The 18,103-nt window shown below is 45.7% G+C and overlaps 1 protein-coding gene across 1 annotated transcript in view; it reads left to right on the top strand.

Moving 5' to 3' along the window:
- LOC147707982 (amine sulfotransferase-like) overlaps positions 1-18,103 on the top strand; it is a 363,481-nt gene that overhangs the window by 262,269 nt on the left and 83,109 nt on the right. Inside the window, exon 4 of the mRNA XM_086925269.1 lies at positions 4,177-4,271. Within this exon, the coding sequence (XP_086781395.1) occupies positions 4,177-4,271 (95 nt within the window). The remainder of the gene's footprint in view (positions 1-4,176; positions 4,272-18,103) is intronic.

The following is an 18,103-nucleotide window of genomic DNA, read 5'->3' on the forward strand; positions in this document are numbered from 1 at the left end:
AGTACCCAGGGTCCTTTGTGTTGGCGTTGCGGTGTGAATCGTGGTGTGATTACAGCAGCTTTAAGTTTTGGAATGAACGTGTAGTGGTGGTCTTGGCAAAAAGGGGTACTGAAGACGACCCGATGTGGTGATTGGCCACCCTATACACTTGGCCTGCTTTTGAGAGCGGCAAATGAGAGTGTAGGGGGATGATGGAAAAGACACAGATGGTGAGCCTTAGGAAAGTCAGGAAATATCGGGGAATATCAGCACGAGGCTGAGCAAAGTTTTTAAGCTGGTTCTGAACGAGACTTTTTCCAAAGTTTTATTGTTTGTCTTATTGTTCGTCTTAAAGGGGAGGAGGAGACAAGCGGTCTACCCCCGGGCTCTTACTTCGCAGCCACCTCTATCGGCGGCCACGCTTGCCTCCAGGACTTACCTCCCTCGTGGAGTAGAGCTGGCTGAGCTGAGCTGGACTGTACCTTCCACCAAGACTTGCCGCTCGCTGTTCTCTCCTCTCCTGCCTCAGTTGCAGGACTGTGCGGCTCTCTCCGGCGGTCCCTGCAGCAGCTGCAGCTGCTGGTCTTGGGCGGGGCTCCCGCTCTCCCACAACTCTCCACAACTCACGGCGCTCTCCTGAGCCCCCCTGCGGCCGAGGGTTTGCTGCGGCCGCGTTTTTTCCGCCGCGGGAAACTACAGTTTTCCCCTACTGTTCGGGAGCCGCGGCTTCTCAGTACTTGCCGATTGTCAGTGGCTGTCAGCGGCTCACGCTCATGCCGATGCTGGGGCCGGGGATGAGACTGGGTAGTGCGGCACGGTCGGTCGGCGCAGTCGGTGGAGGCGATGGTGATGGCGGCTCCACTGCACTGAACTGCTCCGTGAAGAGAATGCAAAGTGTCTGTCAGCAGCAAATACCGAGTGTGCGAGGGTTAGCCTTGCAACCAGCTTCTACAACCCAGTATGACTTGCTGTGAGAGCCACTTGAGCCCTGATTGTGTGAGCTGCTACATCTTTATTGCTTTATTGCTATTCCAAAGCAGGGAGGCTAAGATCCTCTTTTTTTCTTTTTTAAATATGTTTGTTGGCATGTTTGTCTGAACAGGGATGCAGCTCCCACTAATGGGGTGTGGTGAGAGACCATGCCTATGACACGTGGAACAGGTAACGCCATCTGCATTGCTGCTATGTGGCGTTTACCTTTGGAATTTATCTGGTGTTTTAAGGATTTTGTGGATTTGAGGGGGACGAACTTTTTCTTATCCTATTGTATTCTACTTAAATTTATAATACTTGCTTTGTTTGTGGAGAGCAGATCTAATGCCCTTTCCAATGCTTGTTTAAAAACGCAGCAGGCAGCATTTTTGACGAGTCGAAAGATATTACAGGCAATTATTATTAAACTGAGATACATTTTTCCCCAAGCGCAGCTAGTGAAGAAATAAACTGCTGTGGCGCTGAAAAGGTTGGAAAGTCACTGGCTAAAAAATAAAAAACCTTGCTGGCTTACAATGTAATTAATTTCAAATGCGAATGTGTCACTACGCGCGTCCTTGTTTCTGCAAGCTACAACAAGACATTATCACCTGCATTTGAGTTGACTTTGGTTTTCTCGACCATAATTATGTCTATCCGCTCTGGCTGTTTGCTGCAGGCGAGTAACAGCTTTGAAGTTGCAATTCACGGTAAACTCAACAGATGCTGAGGACAGGAAGGGGGCGTTCAGGACATCTAGTGGTATGAATTTTTCATTCCTCTTTCTGCCGGCTGAGATGCTGCCGGAAACATGAAATTGACTTGCTCCTAGGAACCAATGCTTCGGTTTCTGAGGTCAAGCTCGGCCAAGCTAGGTGGACCCGACAAGCTGTGTCCAACCTGTGGGACATAACTTTGAGTTCTTAACTTAATATCGCCTCCTTCATATGAAATCTTTGCTTCTGAGGGGTTCCCCTCATTAAGAAGAAGGGTCTGTAGATGAACACTATGTACGTTTGCTATATTTCTTTGAAGCTATACTGTTATTCAAAATATTCAGAAATCTGCTATTTGTATTTCTTAGTGCCTTGCTGACAGACATAGCCCAAGTAATTCTCAACAGCATGAAATAAAATCTCAAGCCAAGCCTATGGCCTATACTGCAGCAGAAGTGGTGTATAGGGTTTCAGGGCTCCTGAAATTCTCCATGTACTCTGAAATTAGACAATACTTTGCCCCGTATGCAGTAGTTTGGTGCCACCACTAGACGGCACCTTAGATTTTATCTTGCCTTATAGCGGACCCAGCTCCGGCTGTCAACGATGTGCCAATTTGACCACAAGGCTTGCATGAAGGTGTATGAATTTTGTAGTCAACCAGATGATGCCGAGCACCCAGTAGCGCAGACTTCAATGAATTCATCATGGTGAATGGTCAACAAGGTAAATATGATAGAGGATTGAAGGACAGAGACACATCAAGCTTAGCCAAGACAGCCCTTTCAACTTCACTTTTAGGTTTATTTTTCAGATTTGTATCCCTTTTCAGCCTTCTCTGAAGATCCCTGGCACAGTTTCCCATAGTACAAGGGCGCCCCCTGCTTAGAATAGAAAGTCAGTCTCACAAAAGGCTGGCTACAAAGGGTCCGTCACTGCAGACTCTTTGTAACCCAGCGTCATTTGCAACCCTTGTTTTCCTGTTCTGATAGCAAACCAGTTTAATGAGGCTCCTAATGCTTTCACGCAATGCGCTTCTTTTTACGTGGGCGCTGGTGTCTAATAATCTACTATTTAAAGTTGTGGGTTTCATCGCAAGAGGTCTCAGCAATTCCAACAAGTGAAGCACATTTCTGAGTAAGTGGTCACACATGTTTGGATACGGAGGCTGAAGGGAAGGCACTCACCGAAATGGCAAATATCCTGCTTCCAGTCAGTTGCTGCAGCACTGCGACGGTACACAGGCATAGCTACAATTGGTGCAGCAGGTGCAGTGGCACCGGCCCCAGGGGCAGGCACGTAACCCTGATTATTGCTGTATTCTATCATTCAAAAGATGACAGGGGCTCATTTCCTTACTTGCACTAAGGCCTTTGCCACACTGGCTACTGCAACAGTAAGATAGCTAAATGTGCATCTTCCGCTTCATGTAGGAATTTATTGGAGCCCGTCTATTTTTGTCTGGGCTTGCACATTCTGCATATAAGGGAATTCAAATACAGGAGATGTACAGTGTGATGCCCAGGACCCACCATAACAAACCCTGAAGGTCTGGCTTTGAACCTCAGGGTCCTTCTTCAGATCATATTAAATTTAGCCATAGGAATAATGCAAGGTAAGATACCTTGGGTAACTTCTAAGTTTAAATATATTTTTATTTACCATAGGCATAGTGGTTCCATATTGTGCGTGATGACCACCAAGGTGCGAGTAACATGTTGTGGGATGCAGCACTTAGCAGTGTGATGATAAAGAAGTGTGTGGGAGAGGCATGCTGTTTATGTTTGCAGTAATGTCCCTTATAGGATTTCTTATGATCATAGTTGACTTAGCTGAGTAGTACACTGGGGGGTCTTTTTTGAAAAACGTTGCATATTTGGTTTTAGGTCGTCAGGAAGCATAAGTTGGACGGAGAAATGTTGGAGAGAACCGCTGGGTTGGACTTTGCTACTTTCACCTCTTATCTCACTGTTATAGTGAGATTTCAAGAAGCGGCCATAATATGTAACTTTAGCTTGTTGCAAACATTTTACGTCATGTTTGCAATACATTTTTAACGCAAACCCTACACAAAATGTAGTGTTGATAGTTCCAATCCAGCAAAATGTGATTTGCGTTAGATGGTAACCAAAAACAAGACAAAGTTGTGCCAAAATTCTGAAGTGATATTTAAGAGTGAGTTTTGAAGTGATGAGAAGGAAAGCTGGCGGGAATACCTGAAAACCGAAAATTCAGATGCATGCGCAAGAATGCAATAGACCTCTATAAAGTCAATGATATTGTTTAGTCTTTTGAGGATTTCCAGTAAATAAAATATTAGTTGATACTGGTATACATGTAAGTAGTCTGTTTTACAAAAATGTCAAATCTTTTCTCAATGTAAAGAGATTGTAATGCTAAAATAAACAACAGATAATCTCGGTCCGACCTGACAATGTGTCTGACAATGTGTATTGCTAAAACTTACATTTTGTGTTAATTCAGTCAACTCCTCTTTGTTTCCCAACAGTGCACTCTAGCTCCTGGTTTGACCATGTTAAAGGCTGGTACACTCACACGGATGATTATAATATACTTTTCCTCCAGTATGAAGACATGGTCAAGGTTAGTCATTGAATAATAGGCGAGTCTAAATAATATAATACATGCATGCTACTGGTCCAAGTGTGATTTGTGCACCTGCTCATTGAGCCGGATGCTTTCTGCATGACATGATTCGGTACTTATTACTTGTAGGTAATTCTGATTTTGAACTACAAAACACGAGGCACAACATGAACACTGTATCCAAACAATCTACCCAGGAGTTGAATGATGAGGACTGGATACACAGGTGTGTGTGAGTACCTGAGCAGCTCCCACGACACTCGTGCCAATAATTTTTTTCCAAGGCAAGCTAACTATTTCCCTATAGTGTCCTTGTCTTGCACTTTAGTGAAACTGACTGAGCTAAATATCAACAATGTAAGAAGCAAAACAGTTCAAAGAACCAAAGGGTTAAACAACCTCCTCAGATTATAAGAAGTGTAAACATGCACTAACTGAATAACTCAGAAAATTTGAAGGAAATAACATTGAGCTAAGCTGATTTAAATGTGTTATTGTTTTAAATACAAATCAGTGTCATTGACAAAAGTCAATAGAAGCCAAAGTTTGTCTCATGAAAATTGTGAAAACTGTGAGATGGTGAACATTACTCCAGACTCCTGGGGGTGTGACTCCAGACAGGAGTTGGGAGTTTGGCCCAGTGGAATTAGTCACTTTCATTTGATTTCTTGGAGCTCAGTTTGTTATAGTAGCAGGCGCCTCAAACGGTATCCAACAAAGTCTCCACTGAATTTGTCAGCTTTAGCCAGGCATCCCAGCGAAGAGGGTGGAGATATTAGAACACGCTCCCGGTGAATGCAAAGATACGTCTGGTGGCAAATTCAGGACGCATTGGATGGATTTACTTGGTTAGTAGAACTGAGGGAACTTTAAACATTGGGTTGTAGCTGTTCCTGAAATTCTCAATGAGCTTTGGGTCAATTCACACAACCTTTGTTGCCTGAATCGGGCGGAATCCCATTCTGAATTATTAATCTTGCATGAATGTTCAGGGATGTTTGGGGAAGTTCAGATATGTTCTTGCAGGATTGGACATAATCATAAAGATTCTTCATGAATACACATTTAAGTGTATAAATCAAATGGAGGAAATGGAGCAGGAGCCAAAAGAAGAGAGGTTAAAGCTGGATGTGTGTTTAGCATGAGGAAAGAGTTCTCTGCAAGGTATCTAGATGAGAAAGCACACTTGAGATTCATTAACTTGCTATAGAGATCTGTGCGTAACCAACAAATCGAATGGGTTGACTCATTATTTACTTATTTATTTATTTATTTCGATTTATATAGCACGTTATAACCCAGGGGTCTCTAAGCGCTGAAACTTGATCAAATGCATTGAGCTGAGGTAAGCATCTGGGTACTTTCATGACACTTCATATGCTGATGGCAGAGTCAGTTGCATCTTTTATATATGAAGAAGCTTTTTATCCTTCTTAGGTCAATAAAATTAGGTCCATTCAACTGTTTTATGTCTCAATTGGGGAAAGTCCTTCTGAAAGAAATAGCTGCAAATGTGTTCCATGTTATTTCTGACACATTCAGCTAGTCGCAATTTTTAAACAACAATGATTTTTATTCTAGGAATGATAGGCCCATATTTCTAATGCTAAATTAAATCACAAATTATAATACCATGTACTGTTACCTAAAAAGTAAGTGCACACTTGAACACTGCATGCTTACTTAGATTCACGAGACTCACATAGGATTCAATGCCACAGTTCTGAGTTATGTTCCTCATACCTGAGCAGCTTGGACAGTTGGTAAGAATGGGTAATTCTTGATCTGACCCTGAAGCATTCATATGTAGATTCCCACATACATCTCTACTTTGACTCAATTTTGTTCAGTTGTTACATGTAGCTACTGAGAGTCATGATAGAGCCTGATGTCTCTGTTTACCAAAACGTGAATATCACTAATCTCTACATGCAAATTGCCATATTGACTGACAATATTACTCTCAACATTTGTCTAACATACATTTTAAAATGGATGTCATCAAACATCCTCAAAATAAACCATGATAAGACTGAATTCCTTCTTAATGCCTGTGAACAACAATTAAAAGTTAACGCAAATTGGCTTGAGGAACTAGAAATGTATAACCACCCTAGTGAAAGAAGTTAAATCTCTTAAAGTTTGTTTTGATTCATAGCTTTCCATGAAAACATACATCAAGCACATGCTGATTTCGACCAGAGCAGTGCTCTTTGCCCTAAACAAAGGTAAACCTTTAGTTCAAGCCGTTGATATTTCAATGAATTAGTGAAAAGTCAATTTCATCAAACAACCAGATAACTCCAGTTCAGATTAGACGTCATAATACCATGAAGGCAAGTCTTAAGTTCACCATTGCCTGCCTCATTTTTAAAGCCCTCAGACATCAGCAACGATTATACCTACCTTTCACATTAAATGTACCTAGAGGAGACAAAATGCCTCTGAAGTTCTACCTATGGAAAAAAATCCAAATCCGACTATGGGGCAATAAAATTAGTTTTGAGCGCTGCTCCATCAATGTAGAATTCTCTCCGTCTGATTTCGGCATACCGGAAAAGTATTCATCTTTAATCTCATGTATGGTACTCACTAATCTGATGAAGGTCAATCCCACCCCTCATTTGGGTACCCTGCACTCGTGTCCCTTCAAACATACACTCCTTGCTTACCTTTTTCATGTACCAAATATTTTGAACCTGAAATTATCTTTTTGGTTCCTATTTTCAAATGGATATTTCTGAGACTGTGGTCTCAAGTTCAATTCAGACTACATTTTGGGGTAAAACAAAGGCTAGATGAATAAATAAACACCATCAATAAATGACAAGCATGGGAAAACTGATAGGTCTCTCCTATGCAAGAGCTATTGGCTTTGCCAATGTGTTTTAGCCATGTTGTTCCCCAGCGTTGATGTTATTCAGCTTGGCTAAACTTTAGAGGCACAGAGGAGAGTGGCGTAGAGTGGAGTCTCATTGAGTGGAGTGTTGTGGAGTGTTGAAGAGTGTCGTGGAGTAGAGTGGCGTGGAGTGGACTGGGGGTCATAGAGTAGAGGTTTTTAGGGTGGAGTGGGGTGTTGTAGAGTGGTCGATTGTAGAGTTGAGAGCCGTAAAGTGTCATGGAGTGGAGTAGAATGGTATAGAATAGTATAGAGTAGGATGGCGTAGAGTGGAGTAGACTAGGGTGGCGTAGTAAAGTGGAGTGCTGGGAGTGTTTTAGAGTGTTGTGGAGTAGAATAGAGTGGCATGAAGTGCAGTGCCACAGAGTTGCATAGAGTAGAGTGGAGGATCGTAGATTGGAGGGTCATAGAGTGTCAATGAGTGGAGTAAAGTAGGGGGACGTAGAATGGAGTACACTAGGGTGGCATATTGCAGTGTCATAGAGTAGAGTGTTTTGGGGTGTCGTAGAGTGTCGTGCAGTAGAGTGGAAGATCATAAAGTGGAGGGCCTCACAGTGTCATGGAGTGGCGAAGAGTAGGGTGGTGTAGAGTAGAGTGTGGTAGAATAGAGAGGCCTAGAGTAGAATAGAGTAGGATGGCATAGAGTGGAATAGGGAGGGGTGGAGTAGGGTGATGAAGAGTAGAGTGGCATAGAGTAGAGTAGAGGGGATTAGAGTGTATGGGCTCCTTCTCACAGGTAGGAGCAGCACACTTTCCCTGTCTGCAATGGGTAGGGAGATGAGAGGCAAGGGCACCTCACCTCTCCCAGAAGGGAATGCTGACCAAGTCTCTGTTCATGTTCATGGGGGATGAAGTCCCCGGGGCACTTTAGCTTTGTGGCAGCCTTGGGAACATGTGTTAATATTGATATTGATGTAAACAATGATACATGTGTGTATAAAAAACGTAATTGAATCAAATCTGTCAAAATCCTCCAATATGACCACTCAATCAGCCCGAGTTAAAAAGTTCCCAGATATCATGAAGTCACCACTAAAACATATGCAAACTAGATTCCCCACACAGATAAAAAAACGTAGCAAGTATTGCAGCAAATAGCATGCACACACTAAGGTACGTAAGTTTCCTTGGCTAGAGGGGGGAACCTTCGACACCAACATAATCGAATACACAAGAACCCACATTTGGATCAAATATGTAGGACAAAAGAAGACCAGGAGAGAGGCACTGCTAGATGCATGGGTCATCTTTGAGGAGGCCCAGATCGTCAATCCAAACCTAGAACCTGAAAGCTATGCGTCTGCGCCTCCCCCAACATACGTAGGAATGGCTGTGCACTCTCCGATGCCTGCCATTCCCGCATTAGGTTATACCAATAGACCAGTTGACAGAGCCATGGGGCCCTCCACGGAACAACCAACAACTAGATCTAAAAGAGGGAGGCAAGCAGGCCACCAGCTCCAGGTGATCCCAGTTTCCCCCCAGTCTAGTGCTAGAGCCCCCCGAAGCTCAACCCACTGTCTGTCATGCTACACCCATCAAATCCCTGCATTGCATAGAAAATGCACTCTCACTAGTTCAGGAGAACATGGTCAGGTGAGAAAGAGATTCATAGCAGTACTGGACAGTAGGGAGTCCAACAGAACAATCAGTCATCCCATTCCAATACCCGCATCAGGTGAAATTTGACGAGTTCGGGCCTCACACTGGACTCTCCATTGAGCAATATTTTGCCTCCTCTTTTCCCTGAAAGTTCTCCGAACACCCATAGCCTTCTTGTCAGGTTATTTCCCTCCAAAACATGGAAGGTAGCTGGTCACCAGTCAGAAGTCTCTGGCAATAACCGGAGACAGCAGACTTAAAAATCTCAGGTAGTACATAGTCGATGGTAAAGGGGGTGCTGGGAAGGAGAAAGTCTGCAAAAATCCATCACAGCTCCATGTGAGGTACTCAGAAATAGTCTTACTGCCACCTCCAGCCTAGTGATCAAGCTGACAACACACAAGGCCTCACACATGTCATCGAGGGAAGCAAATAAACCCAAGTATGAACAACGCCACACCAGAAACACATGGGGTTGTGGGGCAGTTCTCTGACTCCCTCCAGTAAACGATAATGGAAATAACCAAATCTCATGAGAACCTAGGGAACAGCCCAAGATACCAGTAAAAAGAAGCTCAAAACTAGCCCAAAAAGAAGCCTCTAGTAAAATGGCATAGTCAAGTCACCTGGAGCCGTTAGGGAGGGTTCTACTGCACACCACATGCTTAGACTAGAAGAGTATACAAGTGACCCCAGAGCAAGCTGATATTGCCCAAAACACCTGATTACGGCACACCCTCCTCTGTACACATCTCTCCCTGCATGTGTAGGTCAAAAGGCAAGACCAGCACTCCCTTACTAGGGAAGGCAGGTTATTATATATCAAGTGACACTCATGCAACATTATTTTAGAAAAAAAACAGAACATTCATAGGCTCACAAAAACAACCCCTTAACAAATTATATCCTTTCCTATTATGGTGAGGAGGAGAACGGATGACCCGTCGCAAGAATTAAGGTAACCCATGAATAAACATCCATTGTCTCCAAAAAGTAGACACGCTGATTGGGGCCACCTTCCAGTGCCCACCAAAAGGAAGACGCATGAATGTAGAAATAAACCCCTAAAAAGAAAGGTACAGGAATCCCCAAGAAGGATTGATGATGGTACATAAGTTTGCAAATGTTTTCTAAAACGTAAGCAACCAACCACAGCTTTTATCCAACAGGTCTGCAATTGAGCCGCAATGGTTCACCACCCTTACAGCGGCCCGCCATGTCTCCAGCAACCACTTGCATAATCCTAGCAAAGACCAAAGCATGCAAGTCCAAGCCTTCAACCCTTTATCAAACTGTTTGACACCGAACTCGTTCAAACTTTTCCAAACTAAAGAAATATCCCAACCACTGTAGGGGAACAGACATCTTTCCTGGATCCATCCCCAAGATCTACTATGATCAACATGTACAGTTGTATACACTCTGTTTACTGTGAGTGTGTCCGCATCCACATGCTGCCAAAGATCTGCCTAGTCAAATGAAGTCCACCGCAACATTTGTACAGTGGTGGGGGTGAAAAGAGAGGCCCCAGGCCTCTGGAACCAGATGATGATGGGGTAGGTACAGAGCATTGCTCAGGGAGGGATCGAGGCAGAAGGAAGGCTTCTGCTGGGACCAGAGCCTCAACAGATCATCAGAGTAGAAGAGGGGCTGACTAGGTGAAAAGGGATCAAGGTAGCCTGGCACAGACTCAAATAAGAAGTAAGAGAAGCAACATGACACCTTTACGTGTGCATGAGGAAAGCAGCAACGAAGACATCCACCACTCTCCCCGAATATGCAGTATAGACACACTGACTCCAGGGGAGATAGTGACCAGAGAGGAAGGCGAGACCTTCCTGTTAGCATTTTTCCACCTGCTAGCCCGCTGGACTGAAAGGGATGGCCTGTATGATAGACCTTTGTTGATAAAGGATCCTTCGAACCAGAGGCCATGGCTATTGTGGAGGACTATGTCCGGCACAGAGGGGAAGATCCCAAGTGGAACTTCCCCTACATGCCGAATTGCTTAAGGAAATGGGAGCTCTATGTTAGAAAGAATCCCACAGCAAGAATCCCTCAGCGCTGCCCCAAGCCAAAATGTGCCCGCTACTGCAGAAGGCACGTCAGGGACAACCTATGTGCCGTGGGCCCAGATGGCTAAGGAAGGACTCAGAACCAAACTGCCACCATTGATGGATGGGGTGCGGGAGCGGAGCTCCTGTTTTGGAGAAGAACCTCGCAGTAACAAAACTAGCAATTAACAATGTCAAATATCTGCTAAGGAGTATCATCGAAGAGCCGACTAATATTCTGTTCGCCCCTTGCCTGCACCAGCAGCCATGCTGGCAACCACAGAGCATGACGAGCTGCATTCATTTCATACAGACACCCAATATGGACGGCCCTGAGGGAAATATTCCCTGATTGCGCAGATGTAGGAGGGGTTGATGGCAGAAAGTATAAAATCTGGGGAGCCCAAAACAAACTTACCAGAAAGAATGAGGGAGTGGTGGGGACATGAGACAGGCCTGCCTTGCACCGATACGGGCCCCCAAGGCGCATTCTTCTACATCCTCAAAAAGAGGCTACCCATCGAAATTCAAAGTGGACGTCAGAGAATGTTATTATTGCCACTGAATGGGCCACATGGCTGAGTGAAGCCTCTTAAAAGCTTATCATGAGCAGCAAATGATACATCTGGGTCAGACCTCTCAGTATCCTCATCCCCAGAACCAAACCGAATGCACTATATGGTCAGCCGCAGCATGATCAGACAGCCATTGCACTACCGCAGCAGGTACTCCATTCTCGTGCCTCACGCCTGGGGCCCAAATTCTTTCATGGCATGTGGTCTCAACTGCAGCCAACAGCGTCCAAGCCTATGGAGGCCCCTTTTCAGCTCCAAAATGAGGAAACATTCCAGTGTCGGGAGCCAGGTCTCCTGAACACTAGGGATAATGAAGACCCCATAACGTCCATAGCACCCACAAAACTCTGACTGTTCAAAAACCACAGACTAATGCCGAATTAGTAGGGAGCCCACCAGAAGAATCAGTCATCCCATTCCATTACCCGCCTCGGGTGAAATTCGACAAGTTTGGGCCTCACACCAGACTCTCCATTGAGAAACATTTTGCCTCCTCCTTTCCCTCAAAGTTCTCTGAACACCCAGAGCCTTCTCGTCCGGTCATTTCCCTCCAAAATATGGAAGGTAGCGGGACACCGGTCCGAAGTCTCTGGCAACATCCGGAGTCAGCAGGCCTAAAAATCTCAGGTAGGACATAGTTGAAGGGAAAGAGGGTGCCGGGAATGGGAACGTTTGCAAAAATCCATCACAGCTCCATGCAAGGTACTCAGAAAAAGGCTTACTGCCCTATCCAGCCTAGTGATCAAGCTGACAACACACAAGGGCTTAAATATGTAATCTAGAGAAGCAAATAAACCCCATTTCGAACACCGCTGCATCAGAAACACATAGGGGTTGCGGGCAGTTCTCCGACTCCCTCCGGTAAACGACAATGAAAATAACCAAACAAAATGAGAACCTAGGGAAATGCCTAAGATATTTGTGAGAGGTTGGCCTGGTATATGCTGTCCATTAATTAAAGTGGGCACCTTGCACCAGTCCAAATGACCCTTATGGTGAAGTCAAAGATAACATTTATGAAACCTATTGTAGTGGTAGCTATGGAGAGCAGCCTTCAGACTACGTCTTGAAGGAATTTAAAGAAGCTTGTTCTACCAGAGCAGAACCTCCTGAGTGATCAAATAAAAGGAGAACCACAGAAGTGTTACATAAAAATATGCATTTATTACTAAACACTCTCTACTAATCTCTATACGAGATTAGAGCACAAAGCACACAATACTTAATCAACAGATCAACAGTAAATAGCGCAATTCACAGCGGGCTCCTGGGGAGACAGAACCATATACAAAAAAAATGGTTTAACAGCAATGACTTCAATAGACACATGGCCTAGAGCCTGTAGAATTACTGGGACCCCAAGGAACCACCCAAAGGAATGATACAGGGAGCACATGGAGGACGGGTGCAGTGTGGAGACACAGACGTGTGCTCCGTACAACTCTATGTGAAAGTCGCGGTTGTAAAATTTCAGTTTAAGGTCACTTCGGAGAGGACTTCAAGCAAACCCTTTGGAACATGGAAGGTTCTAAGGCCAGCACCCTTGTGAGTACAGAGGTACCCGTGTTACCTATCCCAGAGGAGCCGGGTGCCTAGGGATCAAGTGGTGTCGGAAACCCTCGTCGTTTTTAATGGCATGATACGAATAAGTACTGCTGCCCGGAAGATGAAAAGTGTCCAGTGGAATCCAAGCCTGGATCCGAACCTGAAAGCAGAGGGGACAGAGTCTGGGTCACTTCAGGGTGACCAGGGGCTTGATAGACGAATGCCCACCAATGTCGGGTGCTTCAGATGGGAAGATAGGATGCTTGACTCTGCAGCCACGGGGACCAAGAGATGTTGACAATGACCAAAGTCTGGAGATGAGCTGTGCCACAAAGGATGTTGAGTGCTGAGGGGTCAGTGTCTGAATTAAACACCAACAAACCTTGGCAAAGGCAACTTACTTGGGATGAGTAAACAGGTTCCGGTGAAAAACAGCAAGGTCCAGGAAACTCCCCAAGCTATGGAGAGTCAGGGCACGTCTGGAGCAACCAGGGAAGCCCAAGGAAAATCAAAGGGACCCTCGCGAGGACCCACAGGCCAAAGGACCAGGGAACGCGAAGGGACCTTGTGCAGAATCACAAAGCACCAGCCCACAGAGCTATCGTGGAGTGGAGGTCGGAGATCTTCAGTGGAAATACTGCTCGGGTCATGACTACATGAAGGCCAAAGCACAGCCTCAGGGAGTGCCAAAAAGCATATGCTTCTGCAAAAGTACACAGTGCACAGAGGTTCGTATTGCACGGTCCCCACAAGGGATACTGCTCTCAGAATTGCTGAGAGAGCAGAACGACCTCCGAGATGCTCAGGAACCCACCTCCTGTGCTGCAGAAATCTTTGAAGTCCTCAGGAGCTCTAGAGATGCAAACGGGTCAGATGCATTTAGGTGCCTGCTGCTGCAAGGGAGGAACTCCTTTACTCCAAGGGAGAGTCTTCTGTAGTCCAGCAAAGTGTAGACCGTCGAGGTACTTGGTTTCTGCTTGCAGAGTTTAGTCCAGGTAAATCGAAAGTCCTGTAATCAGGTTTCCCACTTCATACCCAGGGAAAGGGCTTAGGCTGACTCTGGGGACCCTTCTAGGGAAGAAGCAAGACAGAGGGGTTGCTACACCCATGTCCTTTGTCCAGTTTCATGCCAGAGCAGGAGCAAATGGCTTCTGCAACCGGTTTGAGCTGGACTATGCATGGGGACAGCAAATGTGCCCCCAGTGCAGACTTTCTGGCACTCTAAGAGTGCACCCACCCAGCCCCAATACACTAAAGCTTGTCTGGGAGATGGTCACACCTCCCTGTGACAGGAAACCTATTGTCAGGCCTTACTCTGCTTGAGCTTGGCTCAGCAGCAGGAGGGCAGACTTGGGTTTGTGGCTGGCAGCATCCATTTTGTGATGCCCAAGTAGAGAAAGCTGGTACAGGGTGTTTCTAAGCAGCTGTTTTAAAGTTAGCATTCACAGCGAGGTTATAATGCACTTAAATATATATGGTTGGCATTATCACAGATAACCCTGGAAAATAGGTACTGAAGGCTGCTTTGGGGCCCTACTCACGCAAGGGCACCCTCTCACATAAAACCCAGCACCCTGCCTTCAGGATTGTTAAGGCCTGCCATAGGGGTGACTGATAGGTTCCTTTCTGATCCAGACCCTTTGGTGGCTGACAACAACTTTACCAACTGGCTGAATAGCTCCCTCGACTTAGTCCTACCCAGGAAAAAAATGGAAAAGAAGAGCAGGGCCTTTAAATCACCATGGTACTCCCAAGAACTTAGAGATCTAAGGAAAACCTGTAAAAAATTGGAGCGCACATGGAGGAAAGATTGGTCCTCCCATAATAAAGCCGAGTATAGAGCGGCCATGAGGACTTATAAATCATCTCGGAAAGCGGCCCAGGCCATCTTTTTTGAGGAAAAGATTAGAACGTCCTCTAACTCATCCAGGGAGACATTTAAGATCGTGAAGGAGCTTCTTAAAATTCCTAGCCCTCCGATGCTGCAGGGTATGTTGGAAGCCAGATGCAACCAATAAGCACTATTCTTTGAAAATAAAATACAAAACATACTAATAACCCTGCCACATAGCGCTCAAACATCTGACCTGACTGAATCCATGGCCCATACTCCTGGCCCTCTTTTAGACTCTTTTGATTGCGTAGCGAGGGAAGACTTCCAAAAAGTTATGTCCTCCATTTAGAGTGGAGCACCCAATGACCCTGCGCCGATGTATATTCTGAAACGCGTGGCATCTACCATCTCCCCCTTGGCTACGGACCTTATCAATGCCTCCTTTTCACAGGGTTCTGTTCCACCTAGTTGGAAACAGGCCATTGTAAAGGCACTATTAAAAAAGCCAGAACTCGATCCCTTTGAGATAGCTAATTTTTGACCAATCTCATTGTTACCAGGCCTTAGCAAGATCTCTAACCAGCAGCTTTCCCACTTCTTGGAAACCAATAGGCTACTCCGCACCTCTCAAACGGGTTTCCGCCCAGGCCAAGGGACTGAGTCCGCTATGATAGCGGTGGTTGAGGAAGCAAGGTGCATCTTGGATTCAGGAGGATCAGCGGTGGTGATCCTCCTGGATCTAAGTGCGGCCTTTGCCACGGTGGACCATAAGATCTTAATTCAGCGCTTGTCTAATCTTGGAGTAGCGGGTACAGCGCTGTTGTGGTTCACATCCTTCCTGAGGAACGGAACTTTCCAAGTCTGGGAAGGCAGCGCACGTTCCAAATTAACCTCCCTCCAGTGTGGGGTCCCACAGGGCTCATCGTTGAGCCCCGCCTTATTCAATGTGTATATGGCCCCACTGGAGGATGTGGTCACTCCCTTTGGGATTAAAGTAATACCCTTTGCAGACGACACCCAACTTGTCGTCTCGCTCTCCCAAGAGAAGGACTGCACAGAAAATCTCTACGGCTGTCTGTCGGAAATTTACTCTTGGATGAGCAGTTTGCGTCTCAAATCGAATGGTGCAAAAAAGGAGCTTATGCTCCTAGGCCAGCAGACAACATCTCTCCCTAAATCCATCTGGCCTCCGTGCCTGGGGGTGCCCCCCACCCCTAAGTGCGAATTAAAAAGTCTTTGGGTATGGCTTGAGCAGGACCTCTCCTTTAGGACACAAACAAAAAAGACTGCAGGCACCTGCGTGGGCTTACTGCGGTCAGCCCGTAAGATCCTTCCCTTACTACCGCCCCAATCAATGAAGCAACTTGTTCAAGGGTTAATTTTGTCTAGACTAGATTATAGCAACGCCCTTTTTTTAGCTGCCCCAGAATCAACTATTAACACTCTTCAACGCATTCAGAATTCGGCGGCCAGGTTGCTTACCGGTACATCCCTTAGAGTGTCGGCTAAACCGGCCCTCAAAGCTCTCCACTGGCTGCCAATACGGGATAGGATCAAATTCAAGTCCCTGTGCATTGCTCACAGATCCTTACAGGATAAGGGACCTCCAATCCTAGGGAGCCTGATCCGCCCCTATAGGGCTGCCAGGTCCCTGCACTCTGACCTCGGAAACTTGGCTATAGTCCAAAAAGTCAAGAAGGCTCGGACGGGGGGACGTCGATTCTCGGTTAACACGGCGACCCTGTGGAATGCCCTCCCTGTTAGGCTTCGCACTGAACCAAGTTACTTAAGATTCCAAAAACTCCTTAAAACGTTTCTGTTTCCCCAGGATGCGTAAACGCTAGGGCCCGCCTCAGCTGTCCTTGTTCCTTAGCACTGTGACGCTCTCGGGCAGCCATGCACTTTATAAATCATTTAGTGATTTAGAATAGATATAGGGAACCTACATCTAAGTAAGAGGTGCATGCATCACCTTACACATTCTGCAGTAGCAGACATGTGGTGTCATTTTGAATGGCCTCTCAGGGGTGGCACAATACAAGCTTCAGTCCCTGGGAGTCCTCTTGGGTACCTATGCCCTGGGTACATGGTGTATCATATACTAGGGACTGATAAAGGTACCCCAGAATCCAATCTGTAGTGTACCTAAAGTACATGCAATCAATTTAGAGGAGAAAGGAGATAAACTGGGGTCCTGAATAGAAGGATCCCAGTCAGTCCAAGTCAAAAACAGTGATACATCAGCAAAAAGTGGGGGTAACCATAAGAGGCAGATCCTACTCTCCTACACAGCCCCCCGCCCACATGTAGGGACATTAAAATAACCTTGACCAGTTGAGTCTTCATGTTCTAAGTGAAAATATCTTGAGAGTCCATCTGCATTGGCATGGTTACTCTCAGGTCTATATTCCACTGTATAGTCCATCACCTGTAGGGAAATGGACCACGTCAAAAGTTTGGGGTTTTCACCCTTCATCTGTTTTAGCAATAAGAGGGGCTTGTGGTCTGTTTGAACAATGAAGTGAGTGCCAAACAAGTATGGTCTCAGCTTCTTCAAGACCCAAACCACAGCAAAGGCTTCCCTCTGAATAGCTGCCAATGTTTCTCTCTAGGGGTCAGCCTTCTGCTAATAAAACTACTGGCTGATCCTGACCCTCTTCATTCAGTTGTGATAACACAGCCCCTACCCCCAACTCAGATGCATCAGTTTGAACAATGAATTGTTTGAAATAGTCAGGACTTTGCAGAATGGGAGCAGTGCACATGGCCTGCTTCAGGTCATCGAATGTCTTTTGACAGCTAACTGTCCACTGAACTTTCTTAGGCATTCTTTTGGAAGTTAAATCATTCAAAGGGGTGACTATAGATCCATATCCTTTGACAAACCTCCTGTAATAAACCAGTCAGGCCCAAGAAAGCTCTGCCCTGAGTTTGGGTAGTTGGAGTAACCGAGTCCATTATGGTCTGGATGTTGCTCTGCAATGGTTGAACCTGACCTCCGCCCACAAGGTGGCCTAGGTATACAACCTTACTCTGCCCTATCTGGCACTTGGTGGCCTTGATAGTGAGGCCTGCTTTTTGCATAGCCCTTAAAACATTTCTCAGGTGGACCAGGTGATCCTCCCAAGTGGAGCTAAAGATAGCAATATCATCTAGATAAGCTGCACTATTGTCTTCCAGGCCTGTAGGACTTTGTTCACCAACCTTTGAAAAGTGTCAGGTGCATTCTTCAAGCCAAAGGGCATCACCACAAAGTGGTAGTGCCCCTTAGGGGTTAAAAATGCTGACTTTGGTTTTGTATCCTCAGCTAATCTGATTTG

Source organism: Lissotriton vulgaris, chromosome 6, assembly GCF_964263255.1.
Source record: "Lissotriton vulgaris chromosome 6, aLisVul1.2, whole genome shotgun sequence".
Lineage (NCBI taxonomy): Eukaryota > Metazoa > Chordata > Amphibia > Caudata > Salamandridae > Lissotriton > Lissotriton vulgaris.